The following is a 17251-nucleotide window of genomic DNA, read 5'->3' as shown; positions in this document are numbered from 1 at the left end:
CAGGGAAAGCAATTTTAAAGCAAGCAACTTTTTATTCTAGTAGTATTGTGCAGTAAATAATGTTTAGAATTTAGTTGCTTGGCAAATAAAATTCTGGAAGTTCATACACCTTTTTTAATTATCCCTATACCATGAAACTTCTGACTGATAAAGGTCTTTATATTCTCTAAATGTTCAGTGATCCATCCTTGATTTAAAGCTTATAACCATTTGCCTTATTGACCTGTCAAAAACAGAGGGACAGGTGTTTTCAGTACACTGACACTCTCAGTGCCAGATTCAGGGAGAAGCTGAAGGAAGTGATTCTGAGCACATTTGTTTGCTGCTGAAGAAAGCCAGATTCATTTTTTATTATTATTTTTTTTATTCCCTGGCACAAACCATTTAGAGCCAGAAACTTCTGTCAATACATCATCTAGTAACCACAGACTGGTTCAGTTCAGGCAGGAGCCCTTTTTCTTCGGTACCCATGCTGTCAGGCAAGATTACTGGTCATACTGGTAATTTTTTAAAAGGTAAAAAATTGTAAGATCTCTGAAAGGGAATTATAGTGAGCAGAGTAGAATACTGGTAGGATAGGCTAAAATTATTGGAAATACAATCGGAGATTACTTAGGTGGCAGGAATAAGCACGGAGAATGAACTCATGAGGAGGTCTGGAGCAGGTTGAATACTGAAAACTGAAGAACAGTAGTATCAAAGCTTGTCTATATGAATTTGATAAAACAAAACCATCTCTGAGAAACAAAGAAAAGACTGAATTCAAGACCTTGCAGTCAATCCCTTTTGGATAGTCAGCACCAAAGCAGACAATGGAAAAGTGTTAAAGTAATTGATGATCATTGATCAAGAGCTCATTAGTGACACTCTTCAGAGAGGAGGAATTGAAGCTGTAAAAGTTTACAAAATCTTGATCTGGAAAGGAAAATACCCAGCACATAGAGATGGTGAATGAGCTGTATCCCTGGTAGGCAGGATGATGTCACCAGCATATGGCAGGACTCAGCGGTTTCCTTCCACAGAGTTAAGAGTACTTACCTGGTTTCCATACCTCTGGATTAGCAGACCTTCTCTCCTAGCTTCATCTGATTGTCTTGCTGCCAGGCCTGCACGAGTGATCAATGCAAAACAGAGACCAGTAACGCACACAGTGCCATTTCCTGTCAGCTAGAGAATCACTTCTGTTCTGCAGCCAGAAGCAGTCTGTCCTGAGGAATCAATTCATACACCTGTGTTTGTGGTACATTATGATAACATCCCCAACAAAAAAAATGATCGCGCTGGGAAGATACCGAGCACGACAGGGTGGAGAACATATTGCTTGTGTATAGAAATTTCATTGGTTTCTTTTCCTAGAAATAAATCGTTGCCATTTATCTTATTATTTCAATGCGCTATCCTTTTTACAGTTTTTTTAAGTATTTTGGGCGAGTACTTGAATAGCAAAAGAGCTTAAAAATATGGGGCCACCTTGTAAAGAAGAAACCCACAAGAAAGTTGGCTGACTTCAAGGACTTTGCTAATTTTGATGTTGATGTCCATGTCCAAAAATGTCTAATTTCTTTCTTTTCTTCAGCACCTTGAGTGCAGTGGAGAGGAGACACTGCCTATCCTTGAGTTATAGGCATGCCCTGAATAAGCTTGAACACATAGGAGCCAATAAAACACTCAGCATGCCACTTCACTGTGGGCCTTTCCTCAGCCTGTACTGAGGATAAGAGGAACAAACCTATGCATAGTTTCAGCAGTACAGGGACTACAATAAGTTGCAGCACTTCCATCCTATTGAATAATACTATATCATTGTTTGCTTAATGACTTGTGCTCTGGCATCAGGAACAAGCACTGGGTATCGTCAGTTCTGTTATACTGCTCTCAGAGCTGTTCAAACTCTTTCAAAACTTAAAAAAAAAAATCAGTATCTTCAAAAGATTGTGAGGTATTCTGGAAAATTAATTGTTGGACTTGAGATGATGCAATTGTTACAAGTTCAGCTAATCTTTTCCTAACTCAGGAAGTAGGAATGCATGTAAAAAGCATACTTCCACTTTGCTTGAACCACTGTGGGTTAGATTTTTTTGAAGTTGAGACCAATTATTATCCTTGGACCCCCTGGGGAAGAAGTAGATCCTTTCTCACTAAGTACTCTTCTATGACATGTAGTGTTGCAGTCCCTAATTTTCTAGCTTTCTAACGTTGTGATCAAAAAAAATTGTAATATTTCCACCTTAATCATAGGAAAAATGAGACAGAGAAACTAGTATGCTGAAGAGTAAATAGGAATTGATATCACCCAGGATTTCCTGAGTTAGAATATAATCTCCAAGCTTCTCTCTTAGTCCCAACCGCTACCCCTGTTCTGTTCCAGCTCTCAGATGAACCCTGCAGGTTAGCATCTTCAGTTTAGAAGCAGGTCTGTGGATGCAGAAGAGTAACTGAGAGCAGCTGAACTGTCTGACCTGGTTTTACTTTACATTTGCATGCATAGCAATCATATTGTTGCTTAAAATACAGCATGCTGAAGTCAAGGCCATCTTCATGTCTTATCCTACTTGACTGACAAATAAACAGCCTTATTGCACTTATAGTGAAAGGATAAGGCACTACAGAGCACTGAAGAATTTTCTGTCTGGGGAAGGCAAGTGGTGAATGAACCTAGGGACATTCATTGTGATTAAGACACCTAGTGATACTGAAAGCAAGGGCAAGTAAACTATGAGGTGTTCTGGCCAGACCATCTGGTCTGGATATAAAAGGTGCAGTAAACAATTTATGACAGTGTCTGGAAAATTGCAAGTTGCAGATAAAAGCTTTCCCCTATAGAAGGGAGAAAAGAGCTGTGATTTTCCCTACTCAGCTGCGCTGTGCTGGGAAACATCCCCCTTTGATAGACACTCATACCATACTCCTCAAAGACCATCAGGCAGAGCATTTGGATGTGGACAGCCAACACCCCACTGCCATGCAGGAAGCAGCTTCCTTCCTCTTTGCAGCCTGCCCCTGCCTTCAGTTGGCCCTCCAGGTGCAGAGAGCTGACCGTGACCATGCATTGTTGCGTGCAGGTGTCCAGGAGGCTGTGGTGACCTGCCTGAACAAACAAACCAGGGAGACCGCAGAAGAGATGCTGTGTGTAACCAGCCGCCGCCCTCCACAGCTGCTGAAAGCCTGTAGCCTGGACCCTTGCCCCCCAAGGTAGGCTTATTATATCTTATGTCTTATCTTCTTACATTTTGTCTCATCTCTCTTACGAGGGATGTGACCACTGATAAAGTTGAGAAACTGATCTTCAGGCTCCCCATGAATCTGAGATGTTTGGGGCCAGGGATGCTTGGATCTGGGTATCACTGAAATGATTCCTGGAGTACAGGAGTAAAACATACAGACATGAGCCTGAGATGTCTCCTCAAGCTGTAGTACCACAGACTTAGCTGTCTGGGCTCAGCAGATCCATGTCACTCCCCCAGGGACTCCCTTTAACTGACATGAAGTGAGCAGAGCTGTTGTGAGCGAGCAAAACTCTGCTGCTGTGTAAGGTAGCAGGTTGGTAGTGTTATCAAAGGTAAGGATACACAGGCCAGGGCTCTTCAGTCTTGTCCAGACATTTTGAAGAATCCATGATAAAAGCAAAACTAATACATACGTGTGGGTGTTTGTAGTGCAGTGAGTTGGCCAGAGCTATTTAAACAACACTAGCCATACAAAAAAAAGAATTTTAAGTAAGTTGTGACCCCAGACTCAGTGGCCTTTCATTCCGGAGGCACACAGTGCCTCACACATGCTCTTTCTCAGACTGCAGGGGCTTACAGCATCCTTACACCACAGTCATATCGACTAGGAAGTGCAAAGCTGTAGTAAAACCAAAGATCAAAATTCAGATGGCTTGCCTACTCAGGTTCTGCAGGGAGACAGTTATGGGTTGGCTTAACTTTACCCAGAGTCGTGTCAAGTTTAAGGAGACTTCTCCAGCCTCCACTTTCGCAAAAGGTTTTGCAGAACCTGTTCCTCCCTGGCTTCAGGCAGGTTCCAGAATCCTGGCCTTAAAAATAGCAGATCTTTTTCTGCAGAGATACACATTTTTATGCTCCACAACAGAAAACAGTTGTCTGTGGTTCCAATGGTTTATTTAAATAAACCTAGGCCTGTCAAGTCTTCAAGATGTACTGTATACATATTGTCTTTATTCCCAGCTGTACACAGGTGCATTTACTCTTCTCTGGTAGTGTGGCAGGTTTGAAATACATTGATTTATAACTTTGAACTATTTAAAACACTCAGTGCTGTCCAGATGGTAGATATTCCTTAGAGTGTATAATGGTAGGTGTATGTATGCTTTATATGACAGCAGCCTATACAGAGTTATATCATTATGAATATTAGCAGATTTTGGATACACAGAGAAGGTTCACATGAAAAATCAAATATGGTGTCATATATGGCCAGCATCCAAGAATGATAAGGACAAAAATAACTGATTGGATAATCAGGATTTTGAGTCTGTGGCAAAAAGAGTCAAATAGGCTGACACATTTCACCATAGCATTACAGGAATTGCTTATGAGGATATTGCAACCCTGATTTTGTTAAATGGTCTGTATTGCTGGCAAAAACAAACAAATATTGTATTAATACTTGAAAAGAACTTTGCAGGTGGGAATCTCACTGTAATTGATAGGTAATAACATCACTGGAGCTGAGAGTGCATCGTAAGAGATTGATCACCCATCGATTCTGACATTGAAAATAAATATTCGTTGGTTAAGAAAAAATAAGGCACACTCATGTAGGCCAGTATTTATGTGAGTTCTGTTACAAAAGTAGTCTGATAAATTGAGTGGATGCTTTTTTAATTAGTCTGTATGATAATCCATACCACTGTGGTAACCTTGCTACCAGAGTGGAGCTAGTTTAAAGCAACCTTGGGCATGTTGTTCGCTCCATGGATTACAAGATTATCATACTGTAGGTCAGTATCAGGCTGTGAAGCAGAGGTGAAAGGGGACTGAGGCAGTGAGGGGAGACTACGAAGCTTTCATCCACCCCTAGGGCTGCAACTGAGAAAAGGGGAAATTACTCCTTTCCCTGTATATACATCTCCTCTCCCTCCAACCCCCTTGGTCTGGAGGAAATTGCCTGTCTGCAGAAATTTAAGCGGCGCAGAATGAAGAACAGCACGTGTTCTGCAAAATGGCTCCTCTGTTAAGAGCAAGGAGGCCTAAAACTCAAGGCTGCAGGCAGCAGGCAGCACGGCTAATGGAAAAAGAGGCAAGAAAGAAAGTTCATGTGTCTCCCAGGCAGGCTGTGACAGGATAACTTACTTATTTCCTGCAAACTTCTGAAGTTCTGTGTCTATTAATGCCATTGTATTAAATACAATGGTATATCAATTAGACTGATAATATTTAGTGTATAAAGATTAGTCTTTATAATAATTAATTGCAACAGTCTTAAGACTTCAAAAAAAAAACCACATAAGAAAGAAAAAATAAAAACAAAGAAAATAAAAAATAAAGGCTTTAGGGCTTTATTCTTTTCTTAATCATAAAATGCTTCAGTATTATAATTCAAGAAATCTTGATCCAGGAATCTGGTGGAAATTTAGGCTAAAATCCTGTCCTTATGAATGCTGAAGAAGGCATTGATACTGACTTACAAGTCCAAAACTTCTAATACACTGTGGCTGTGAACTTAGATCCTTGTTACAGAAGTTCCCAAAATGTGATCTGGGAACCATTGATATTTCCCAGAGCTTTCACTGATGGCTTATAAAGAATGCTTGCTGGTCTCATAGTGTTGGCTCTTCTCTCTGTTTTCCAGCTGCTAAAGTGCATTAACGGAAGCTCAAAGCATAACAACCGCTTTCCTAAAATGTCCTTGATGTGTAAGTGACTCGGAGCATGCAGTTGTGGTGGGTAGAGGAGGCAGTCTGATGAAAAGACAACTGAGGTGGTAATGAATGTCTCAGCAGACAAGGAATGTTGTCCGCAGCATAAAGAACCTGAGAAGTCTTGCCCAAGAGAAAAAAAAAATCCCTCCTAATGTATTTAAATAAATTATTCCAGTTATGTTTCTTGAACCAAAACAGCCCAGCATGCTTAGAATTTAATACAGTTCAAGATCTTGTTTAACTTAAGTGGAAGAACACTTAAAAATTAGAACTTCCAAACTTCATGTTGCTTCTGCTGCAGGCACTTTTGGTTACATGTGGTGTTCTCTGTAGCCTCTCAAAGGGTTAGTCATGTAAGCCTCTCCTAGTCAACAACTGGTTTGTCTATTTTAATACAGATAAACAAAAGCATTGAACCACTGAATCTTTCCGGAAGGTCAGAAGGCATACATTTTTAGACAGACCTGTAGAAGTAGTCAGTGAAGAGTAATTTCATTCTGGTTTTGTTTCATCATTCTTTTTGGACACTCAAGAAGAGTGATGCTAAAGGGATCTTCACTGTTGGTCTTCTTTTTGCTCCCTACTAATAATAGATGTGGACAGGCTAGAAGACTTCGTTGCTCGCTTAATGTTTCACCTTGAAAACACTCTGTGGTATTGTCATCCTCTTAAGTTCCTAATTGCTCTGATCTTTCCTGGAACAAATTTTATTAAAAGCTAAAGTATACTGGCAATAGTTCAGATTTATGAAAACACTGAAAGGTGATGGTGCTCGTATAGCAGCTGAGAAAGCTTTATCATTTTCATTGAAATTCTGGCTTAATATCATTAGTAGCATATCATCAATAGCACATTGACATTCTGAGTCCTTTAAAAAGAGACAGAAAAACTAAACCACATAAATCTGTGTTCAACTATTCACAGCTATATGAGTCAGCAAAGTCTCATGCTTAAAATTCTTACAGAAGAAAGAAGAACCAGGAAGAGTTGCACATGAAAACTGTAGATTTCATCCATGTTCAAATCCCAAAGCATCTGAGTTTCCTGTAGTTTCAGACTTTGTTGAGAGTTTTTTTCTTGTTGCTTCAAAAACAATAGCAGAAAAAAAGCTCAGTCTCTTTCATCCAGGAAAACAGTATAACAAAATTTCCCATTTTGCTCTGAACTAAGAAATAGTGAACCACTCTGGAGGTGATTGCTAAGATGAGAGCTAGTAACTGATTTTCAGCACAGTAGGTACAGGATAAAATTTTATATCATTAATTTGGCATGCTCTTGTTTGATATTTCCATAAAAAGGATATAGCCTGTTTTGATATACCAGGAAAACCAGCATGCTTTCTCCAGGAAATAGGGGAATGAAGAACACTATGAACATTTTAATTCAGTCATTCAGTTACTTAATTTGTGTCAGTTAAGCTACATCACTTCCAGAATTACATAGTGGTACTTGAGCAGAGCAAAGTTTTCCCAGATGTACATGCAGAATAGATGTTCAATGTCTAGAAGTTTCTTTGCTAATCTCAAAAAACAAAAGGGCAGATCACTCAGTTTTGCCAATTGCTATGTTTGTATTCCAAATTACTAAAAAAAAATAAAAATAATCAAAAAACCCTGTCATTTTCTCAGTGTTGGCTTTATTGTTTTCACCAACAAAATTACTCACATCCAAAATGTGTCTTTTCCTCAGCCTCCACAACCCAAAATACAGAGGCAGTCATCATCTAATCAGATATAATTGCTCTTTTTTATAACAGCAACAGCATAAGCACCTCATGCTGAGCCAACAAACTCTACCAAAGGGGTAAAATAGAATGTTGTAACTGTGTCATTAATTATAACTGCTCAATAGTTTGGTCAATGTGTGTTGAAAAGATTTGGTAAACATGTATGGAGGAGTGGAGAGAAGCAATGAAAGCCAGATGGCTGAAAATGGATGAAATTCCAGGCAATTTCTACAATTTTGTTCTTGCATATTTTCAAAACTGAACTTTTATCCCTGTACAACAAACAGGGGTAAAAAAGCTGAATGTTACAAAACAAAACAAGTGGGAAAAAAAAGATCATTCTAGGAATAGCACACAAATTCACAACACTCCCCCTTTACTCCTTCTAGCTCTGCCTCTGTTGTTAGCAAGAAAAGATAGGAAACCATCTGAGTGGTCCTGATACCTAGCTGAAGGGTCAAGGTAGCCTGAGGTAGGCTGGGCTCTAGCTCATTGCACAGTATCTTCTTTTTCTCTTCCTTTTCTTTTTTTTTTTTCCCTGCATCTGCTTGTCTGTGGTTTTGCAATAAATTACCTGTTATTATTTTAATGTTTATTTGATGAATGCAGGATTGTCCATCTGTTTTGCTCTGTTTCATTTCCCAGATGAAGTCAAACTATCAAGGAGAAAAAGATAAACATGTTTTCTGATTCATTTGGAGACATGAAGTATTAGGTTACTGGTAGGTCAGACTTAGTGTAAGATGGGCTCCCATCAACAATCTGAAATTAATTCAATATGTGTAGCAGGGCCAGAGCTTTCTTTAATCCATTAAAGGCGACCTCTGTTAGTGGCAGGGTGTTTTGCATCGCTCAAGTGAAATATTAGAGCATATCTGTCTAGTTCATGAAAAAGGTTTAAAGATTTGCAAGTCATTATGTCTACGGATACTGCAGGATAGCCTTACTGACTGGAGATGCCAGTTCTTGTTTTGTTGCAGTCAGTCCTCAGAGCTGTAATTTACAACTAACATTAATGAGGCAATGATGGTGTTACTGTCTCTGTGCCACAAAAAGATGTTCAACCCCTCAGAAACCCCTGAATATTTTTTTTAAGTGGGATGTATTTAAGTCTATTTTGATCTGAAGTGCATTGAGAATGTCTGTGACAGCCTCTTAAGTTGTAACCCACAAAAGCCTTCTGGGATCACAGGCCATAGCTTGAACCATTGGTGGAGTAATTGGAAAATTAGACATTAGGAGTATGCTGTCAGACAGGGTAGATTCACCCCTATTTGAAGCATTTAGGGTGAGAAACAGCTTAAACAGGAGTCCCAGGCTCAGAACCACATCTGTTGGCTCAGTTTACTTTGCTAAAGACAGGACTGTACAAAGACATCAAAAGGAGCTCTGTCCCTAGCTGTACCTGCGTTACCTGTATGACTACCCTGCACTACTGTAGTATCACCTGGGCCTTAAAATGTATTAATCTGTGACCTTAAAACATTTCTCTTTCTCTCCCGTATTTTTATAATAAACCGCCCCTTTTTTACCCTCTCCAGTTGTTAAGAGCTTATCCAAGATACGTCTGACAGCCTACCCTTCCCCATTCTCAATGGATGTGTTGCCTGTGGTGGAGCAGTAACTGCATGCTCCTCAGTATCTCTCATTCAACAGCAGCTACAGTCGAGTCACCGAGGGGATCCATAGAAAGCAGTCTTTTCCTATGCACGTCACATCTAAATGTGAAGCAGAGCAACATGCAAGTTGCTAAGGTCAGTGGAGCATCTCTGGAGTCTCCATTACAGTCTGGCTTCAGCTCTTCTAGTTTAAAATTTCAGACTGCTTTCCCGGCCACTTTGCTTTTTTAAATAATTTGATGGTTCCTTCATTAGATAGGATTTCACCCATAGACATTTTCCTCCATTTCAAGTTATATTCCATCCAGGCTACTATGTTTATAAAATATTAGAGGGCAATTGTAAATTATTTATTTAATAACTTATACCATTTTTCCTTCTTACTTCAAAGAATAGCAGGCAACACTTCTTATTCCAAATCCTGTATACCTAGTAGATTATTTTCTTCTAAAAAAATCTCCAGGTTACAAATTTCACCAGGTTAGTACACCTTTGTGTTCAAACAATCTCACCATGCCCCACCACGGGTTTTTTGTAGCTTGGTTTGTGATGAGTGTGATTTTAAAGTCATGGTAGGAACTTAGTGAGTCCCTTTGCAGAGGAAAATTCCTCTTCTGTTTTTTCCTGGCACTGTTAGTAATTCCACCTTAATACAGTCAACTTCACTCTACCTTTCTCTTCTCTAACGCCTGTGCTAACCAGAACTTAATATTCACTTCCACTTTATATTTTTCAGTATTCTGAACAAATATGCTCTCACTTCAGCATTTCAGAACTTCTAATTCTTAGGGTTTTTTCTGCAAATTTATCCTCAGTTTTCTTGTGTATTAATTTACTGCCTCAACAGCAGGATTCAGCTCCCAAAAGAAAGCTTTCCCAGCAGTGACAATAAAGAGCACTCCTTTGCTCTTGTGCCAAATATAAAGTTAAGTAAAATGTTTTGTAGTGTAATGGCCAGGTTTAACTTTTTCACTGAAGCATTAACCTGTGAAATAAGCTACAAGGTCTTATAAACAGCTGATTTTACTGTGTCATCGCTACCTTTAAAAATGGGTGAAATGAAGAGCACCATTATACCTGCCATTTACAGTACTGCTGAAGTAACTTATGATAGCAGTAGCCTAAAGAATACCCAATACTTTCAAACCAATGAACCTTCATGATAAAAAGACAAGGTATGTAAAAGGAGAACAAATAAATGACCCCAACTGTTGCAAATGTATTGTACAGTTCTGTACTATACTTACACATCAGAAGGACTCACACATAAAGTAAATGGAGGAGGTGCCTTCATAACCATTCAGTTTGGAGTGAATTAAGTACCTATAAAAGGAGCCATACTGATTAAACAAGGAATGTTATATCTGCCAGGTAAGTCTGTCACATCTGCAGAAGCACAAGCAAGCCATCCACCTACCAAACAAACTAAAGGAAAACCTTATATGCTTGGTTTTGAAAGACAGTCTCAGTTTGTACCTTCTGCGCTGGCAAAATAGTTCAGGAACAGTTCATCCTAATGAAAATATTATCCCTGTAATGCTGCCAGCCAGGTCAGAAAGAAGCTCATGTTATCTGCTGGTTTTGTGGCAGTACTGCTTATAAAACGTGGACTGGCTAGAGAATTACTTAAGCCCACTCCATTTTTTCCGAACACTGTTTCATTCATGAATCTGCTTGCTTTGTCCATTCAATCCAGTAACATCTCCTTCACTTCTTTCCTGCACTGATCATTTCAGCAAAGGCATTCTTGAATTTTAGGAGTCTTGTTACTCTGTGGGACAAAATCACATGTTCTTCAATATTGATCTTACAAGTTGTGAAGTCAGACTGCTGGTATATTCTTCCTGTTCCATCTACGTGCATTTTCAGCTATCCCATTTTTAAATTGCTTCACTTTAGATTGTATTTCAGATTACAAATAATCAGTTCATCACATATCTTTCTCACCTGCTGAGCTTTTTCTTTCTTTGTCTGTAAGCTTGTTGATTTCTCCTTTAGGAACTGCTTTTTAACATATTCCATGTAGCATAAAGTTTGGCCTAGGAAGAGGTGTTGGTTTATCAGATGGTCCAGCACAGAGAGCACCAGTGTGAAAAAAGCCAGGGAGCACTCAACACAAAGCAGCTCTGTCATGGGCAGCAGGGTGTTAAATTCCCTCTGCTTCTTTACAGAACCATATGAAAGCACTTCATAGACTGATGCACACAATTTATTTCATAAATTGGTGGTTCTTGTGTTTTTTCGTTACTTTAATGTAAGTTTAGGGCAAGGTGTAGTTCCCAAACTGTGTGTCCCTCCCTGACTCCTCGTTCAGTTTCTGCCATCTGTCATTTCAAGTGCAATTCATGCAATTTCTGCCTTATTCATCAAACCTCCCTATATTACTTCTTAATCAGCTTTCCACCTTTACGTTCATTTCTCTGTTCCCCCACTGTTTCCTATCTTCATTTTTGAAAGGGGTTACCAAGGACCTATTTTCATTGTATCTCACATAAGAGCTGAACAACCTCCTTGTAAGAAGTTTCTGCTTTAAGCATGAGTCCAACCTAAACTTGAGACAGAAACTGGTACTCGTTTGTCTATGAAGCCTAATCTGATCTGTGTAGCTGTATCAAAGACATCCATCGCTATCAGTGCCACAGTTATACAGAGTAAAAATCTCTTGTGAGGTACTTTTCAGCAGCTAACCTCTCAAACCAATTCCTTGCCAAACCTGTTCACCTACCTAAAATTGTCTTTTCATGTTCCTCTGTGTTTCATGTATTCTGCATCTAAAGTAGTCCCCTGAAAGACCTACTAGACAACCTCGCACTGTTAGAACTGTTGGCAGGAAAACACAAAACCTCTTTTCTGACCTGCTCTAATGGTTGATGTCCTCTGCCTTCAACCCAAGGGAACAGCAAGGTTTTTTTACTGTAAGGAACCTTCTATATATTGCTCAAAACATATCAGGTTATTCCAACAACAAAACGCACCATTTTTAGAGTTGTTGCATGCTTATTTACCCGCTGTTCTCTGAATGTTGACGTCCTCCTCTATTTTCCCCTATTTGGCTCTGTTCTATAAATATTGGCTCCCTTCCATGTTCATCTATAATGAGCTGCAATATTGACACTGACAAGTCTACAGAATGAATGCAGGGCACATCTGTCAGCTCCCAGAGCACTCTCATTGAGCCTTTGATCTGCTTGCATGTGTTGGCTGCATAGGCATCTCTTTAATGGATTCCCTTCACTTGCAAGGAAGATTCTTTTCATAGAAAAGCAGCTCACTCTCCGTTGTGCACAATGATCCCCTGAAACCTTCCCTGCCCGTTCAGCTTCCTTTCACTTTGGTGATACTGAACAACAGATTTTGTCAGCTGGCAGTGAACAACAACTAAGTATGAATTATTTTTCTGTCACTGCTGATAATCTAAAAGTTCTTTAACTTTTCATTTTTATTGCTTAATCAAATTTTTATTAGCTTTTTCAAAGCCTAGTTAAATCTCTGTTTTCCTCTGAGATCTGAATGAAGAATTAGTTCTAGTTAAATTCTTGTCTTTTATGCCCCTTTCTTGGAGACTAGTTTGATTATAAAGCCAGGTACCAACCCTGGAGTCTTCATCTCCACCCTGTAGCTTCACTGCAGGAAAGTATGCTACCCGAACAGAATTGACAGTAATTCTCTCTACTGCCTAAATTTTAAGATCACTTCTGGATGACATTTAAGACCTGACACTGAGGATATTTACTCAACCCAAGATAAATCTGCTAAAGGAGCCTTAAGAAAGCCTTTCACACCTATGAAACAGGAAGATTTGCCAGAAACGCAGCTCCAGATCAAGAACAGATCTCCCAAAAGGAAGGGAGGAGATGTATGGGCTCTGAGTTGACTTCTCAGTCTGCAGGATCCAACAGAGGATGTGCAGGTTGGCAGAGGACAAGGGGAAGCCAGTATTGACATAGTATGTGATTTACTTAGCCTGTTGCATGTGCATATACACAGCTGCCACCCAGTCTGTGTGCACTGAGAAACATCTCTATGCAGGCAGGTGTCAGATGTTAAGTAAGACACTTCCAGACAAACCTTACTCCACACTGATGGATGTTTATTTTAGAACTAAGAAGAGTTCTTTGTATCACTTTCATATGGTTTAACCACATAAAAATGACAATAATTCAATTTTTTTTAAACTAGTTTGGGAGGTCTTTGTGTAGAAAGGTATTTACTTTTCCTATGCAGCGTTCAGTTTTCTTGGCAGAGCTTGAAGGGACTCTGTCAGGATGAAATCCTGTGTCTCTAGAAAATATTCTTGACTTATAACACCGAACAGCTTAGAATGCTTTGGGTTTTACCATATATACTATGCATATAGGGACTGATCCAAAGCTGTTGGCTCTATAGTGCTTTGGCTCAAGACTGTGTATTTTTCATGTTCTACCTACATCATTTACTTTTTCCAAACTGACTTTAGCAGTGTGATAGTTCTTTGTTCTGAAGGCTCATTGCTCCACTGGGGCAATAACTCTAATTCTAGCAGCTTCTCTTGCCATGAGTAGCTGCTTACTAGCTGGTGCCAGTTTCAGGTCTACTTAGATTGCAGAATTATTTTGTGGGCTCCAGTTCTTGTAGCAATGAGTGGCACATTTCAAAACTGAGGCAACAGTTTATTGTTGTCCCTGTTTTTATTTGTAACACACTGATGCCTAGAGGCTCCTGTCAGGCTGAGAGCCCCATTGTGCTAGGCAGCACATAAAGACAGAGTAAGAGATCATCCCTGCTGTAGGACCACAACCTAAGCAGAGAACATGGATGAAGCTCAAGGGGAAAAAAAGTATTGTTACAATTTTGCAAACGAGATGTTAAAACATACGTGGAAGAAGAGTATTATTCAGCCCAGCATCTGAGTCTTCCCATTGGACTCAGAGGGTATATTCACATAACCACAGACTAGCCCATGTTTCAGAGTTCTGGTCTCAGTCACCTCTGGAGTTCAGGAACGAGGTCCTGCTCGCTTGATCCTTCAGTTCATCACCTGAAGTGCTGGACCACAATATGACACATATAATTTTTGTTCTGTCACAAGAAAGAAGGAAAGTTCATTTCTGATTAAAATTAAATGTCTATAACTAATTAGAAGTTCATACTCATGTGATAGAAGCTTTTTTTCTTTTCCTTTTAGACAACTTGATTATAAATGTGCAGGCTATATTCTAGTTGAATATATGGACCCTCACTGAACTTGAAAATCACTAAAGTAAAACATGATAGAGTTTAATTTAGGGTTCGCAGGCAAGATTTTCATCAAGATAATTTCCCTTATTAGAAATAACATGGTTAAGCTGTTTTTTGAGAGCATCTCTAATGTTTATAGACCTATATTAATGATGCAGAATAATTGTGCTGTGATAGAAATCAAGATTTTCAGATTATTGGGCCTTTTTTTGGCAACTGGAGCTTCACAATTGTTCTCTTTTATGCAAGGAAGCTGCAAATAGTCACATTTTAAAATATACTGACTATGACTAATTGTGGAAACTGCTTGTTTACCTGAAGTTAACCATATGTGTAAGCACTGCTTAATGAAGCCAAATTTATTTAATGAGAATGTACCAGAAAATTACAGATTCTCACTGGCCATTTAGAAATTAGAATTTTAATTTGTAAAATTAATAGTATGTTACCGATTATTACTTTGATTCATAATATGAACTGGGTGTTAGATTTCCTAACTGGTGTTTTCTGATTCATAAAATCTTCCCATTACTAATTCACTTTGTTAGTTTATAGTTCCTGGAAATTCAAGAAATGTGGTGCTGTTGTTGGTTAGGCTTTTCATGAGTTTATGTCCAGTTTCTAGACCACACCCTTAGCATTGTGTATAAGAAAATCAAAAGGAAAACCACTGCCTTAAGGAGTCAGATCAGGTTCACTACTTAGTTTGCATATCTTCACATGCATTATATGTCTCCCTATACTTCAACAACCTAAAAAAAACTACTAAGACATCACAACAGTCTGCTGGAAGCAGGGGATTTTTCATTTGGAAAGGGAAAAATTTCTGTGATCAGTTTTATATTTTGAATTCATTATGATACTTGAAATAAAGCTGTATTTTGAGACCATACTCTGCTCATAATACATTTCCAGTGGAAACCTGGTTTTATTTATGTTCATTTGAAAGATGTGCCTATGTGTGTATTCTAATACATGATTCACTAATAGATACATACCCATTTCAACACATCCAGCCCTATGAATTGCCTTTTTCCTGTTACATTCATGTCTGATACCCATCTCTAAATGTCTTCACAGTTTGGTATTAATGTAGTTCTCCTTCACTCATTTCAAATATTCAATGTATTGTATGTACATCAGCCTCTGCAGAGGATGCAAACCTTTTGAATTCTGTTTTTTTTTAAGAAGCATAGTAGTTGAAATATTTTAAAAGTCTAGTTTTTGCTTAAATACATAACCACTACTTAGGTATTCAGGAGATGGGGATGGAGACAGACAACAGAAGAACTGATAGACCCGGAGTTAGGACAATCCAAGGGTTTAGGGGCACAGACATGCCAAAGTCCTACCATTAAGAAGGCTAAAAAACCCACATTGTTTCTCTGTTGCTACATGTTAGTGTAGCATTGGGCACTAGTGAAGGAGGAAGAAGGAGGGATAAAAAGAATGTTTCAGGCCAAAACCATGCAATCTCTTCACCAGCCTCTGGGAAGCAATACACAAAGTACCTAACTGGTAACTGGCAAGTATGCAGATTTTTACCAAAGTCTTTATAGCCATGATCAGCTCACAAGGTTGACTGCTTTATTTGCACAAGGTTTCCATAGCTTGATCCTGTAACTACCATATTCACCTTTTTAAGTATAGGATTATTTCCTACTTGAATTTTAATTCTGGTGTTGTCAGCTGCATGCAGGACATGGTGGGATTATTCTTTTTTGTATGTCATGTACTTTGGAAGAGTCAGTGCAGTATGGCCAAAACACCCAAAAGGAAAGAGACAGAGCACAGATAAGGACACATGAAGTAAGACGAGGATTATTTCAGCAAGCATCACATGAAATTCTACAGTAAGGGTAAAACTGTGTTATGACAGAAAAGCACTATTTTTAGAAAAAATTATCTCCAACAGTACAAGCAGTTTAAAAACTAAATTGTAAATTTAGTAGAATATTACTTCAAAGCATTGCAAGGAACTTTAGCTCTTACATAATAATTCTGCAGCCCTGTGATTCTATTCTGTAAGATTAACACTGATCTTCTCTGTGTTTTTAGGGCTTTGTAATTCTGCTGATCATATATATATAATCTGTGGGTTTGGTTACCTGAGCAGTCCTACTCCACTTTGCATGTCTCTGCGTCACTCTATGTTCTTTACTTTGTATCTGTGAAAGCCATAAAAGTCACTGGGGACTATGAAAGTACAAGAGTAAGAGAGAATTTGACCTCATATTTCCTGAGCACCTCTAAGGAATCTGCTGTTTAAAGCAGCTGGAAAGAATTGTGAACGACCCGATGTTATGGTAGGGCAACAGATGCAACCTGCAACAGAAATTTCAAACACTGGAGAAAAAAAAACAAACAAACAAACTTCTTTTTACTGAAACAGAGCATTTCTTTCTGGAAGAAGAAACAGCCACCCTCTTCTGTAGAAACCAATATGTCCAAAGAGCTTATGTGGCCTCCTAGCCACTGAGATGTGAACTGCCAACAGAAACATTGTGCACTTACACAAATAACAAGCAGTGAGCTGCTGGAGGCAATAGCTATTCCCACCACTTGAATAAAAGAAACTCTGGCAACTAACCATGTATCAAAATAGCTTCTGGAATAAGAAAATGCCTTCTTTTCAGCAATGTTTACTCAAATATCTTGGTTTAGATTGTGCCAAAACTGAAGGGTAGCTGATATCCATGTTAATTCTGACTGACAGTTTTATGGGAAAATCTGGGAAGACCTCTCCCCCAGTACTATTCATATGGAGAACATACTCCAGATTAGCCTAACTGGCTGCCAGATGTC

At 38.9% G+C, this 17251-nt stretch overlaps 1 protein-coding gene across 1 annotated transcript in view; it reads left to right on the top strand.

The window, feature by feature from the left end:
• ADAMTSL1 (ADAMTS like 1) overlaps positions 1-17251 on the top strand; it is a 170129-nt gene that overhangs the window by 100813 nt on the left and 52065 nt on the right. Inside the window, exon 15 of the mRNA XM_037372631.1 lies at positions 3063-3192. Coding sequence (XP_037228528.1) covers positions 3063-3192 — 130 coding nt within the window. The remainder of the gene's footprint in view (positions 1-3062; positions 3193-17251) is intronic.

Source organism: Falco rusticolus, chromosome Z, assembly GCF_015220075.1.
Source record: "Falco rusticolus isolate bFalRus1 chromosome Z, bFalRus1.pri, whole genome shotgun sequence".
NCBI classification, from domain to species: domain Eukaryota; kingdom Metazoa; phylum Chordata; class Aves; order Falconiformes; family Falconidae; genus Falco; species Falco rusticolus.
The sequence above is the reverse complement of the archived record's forward strand: the minus strand, read 5'-3'. Positions and strand labels throughout refer to the sequence as shown.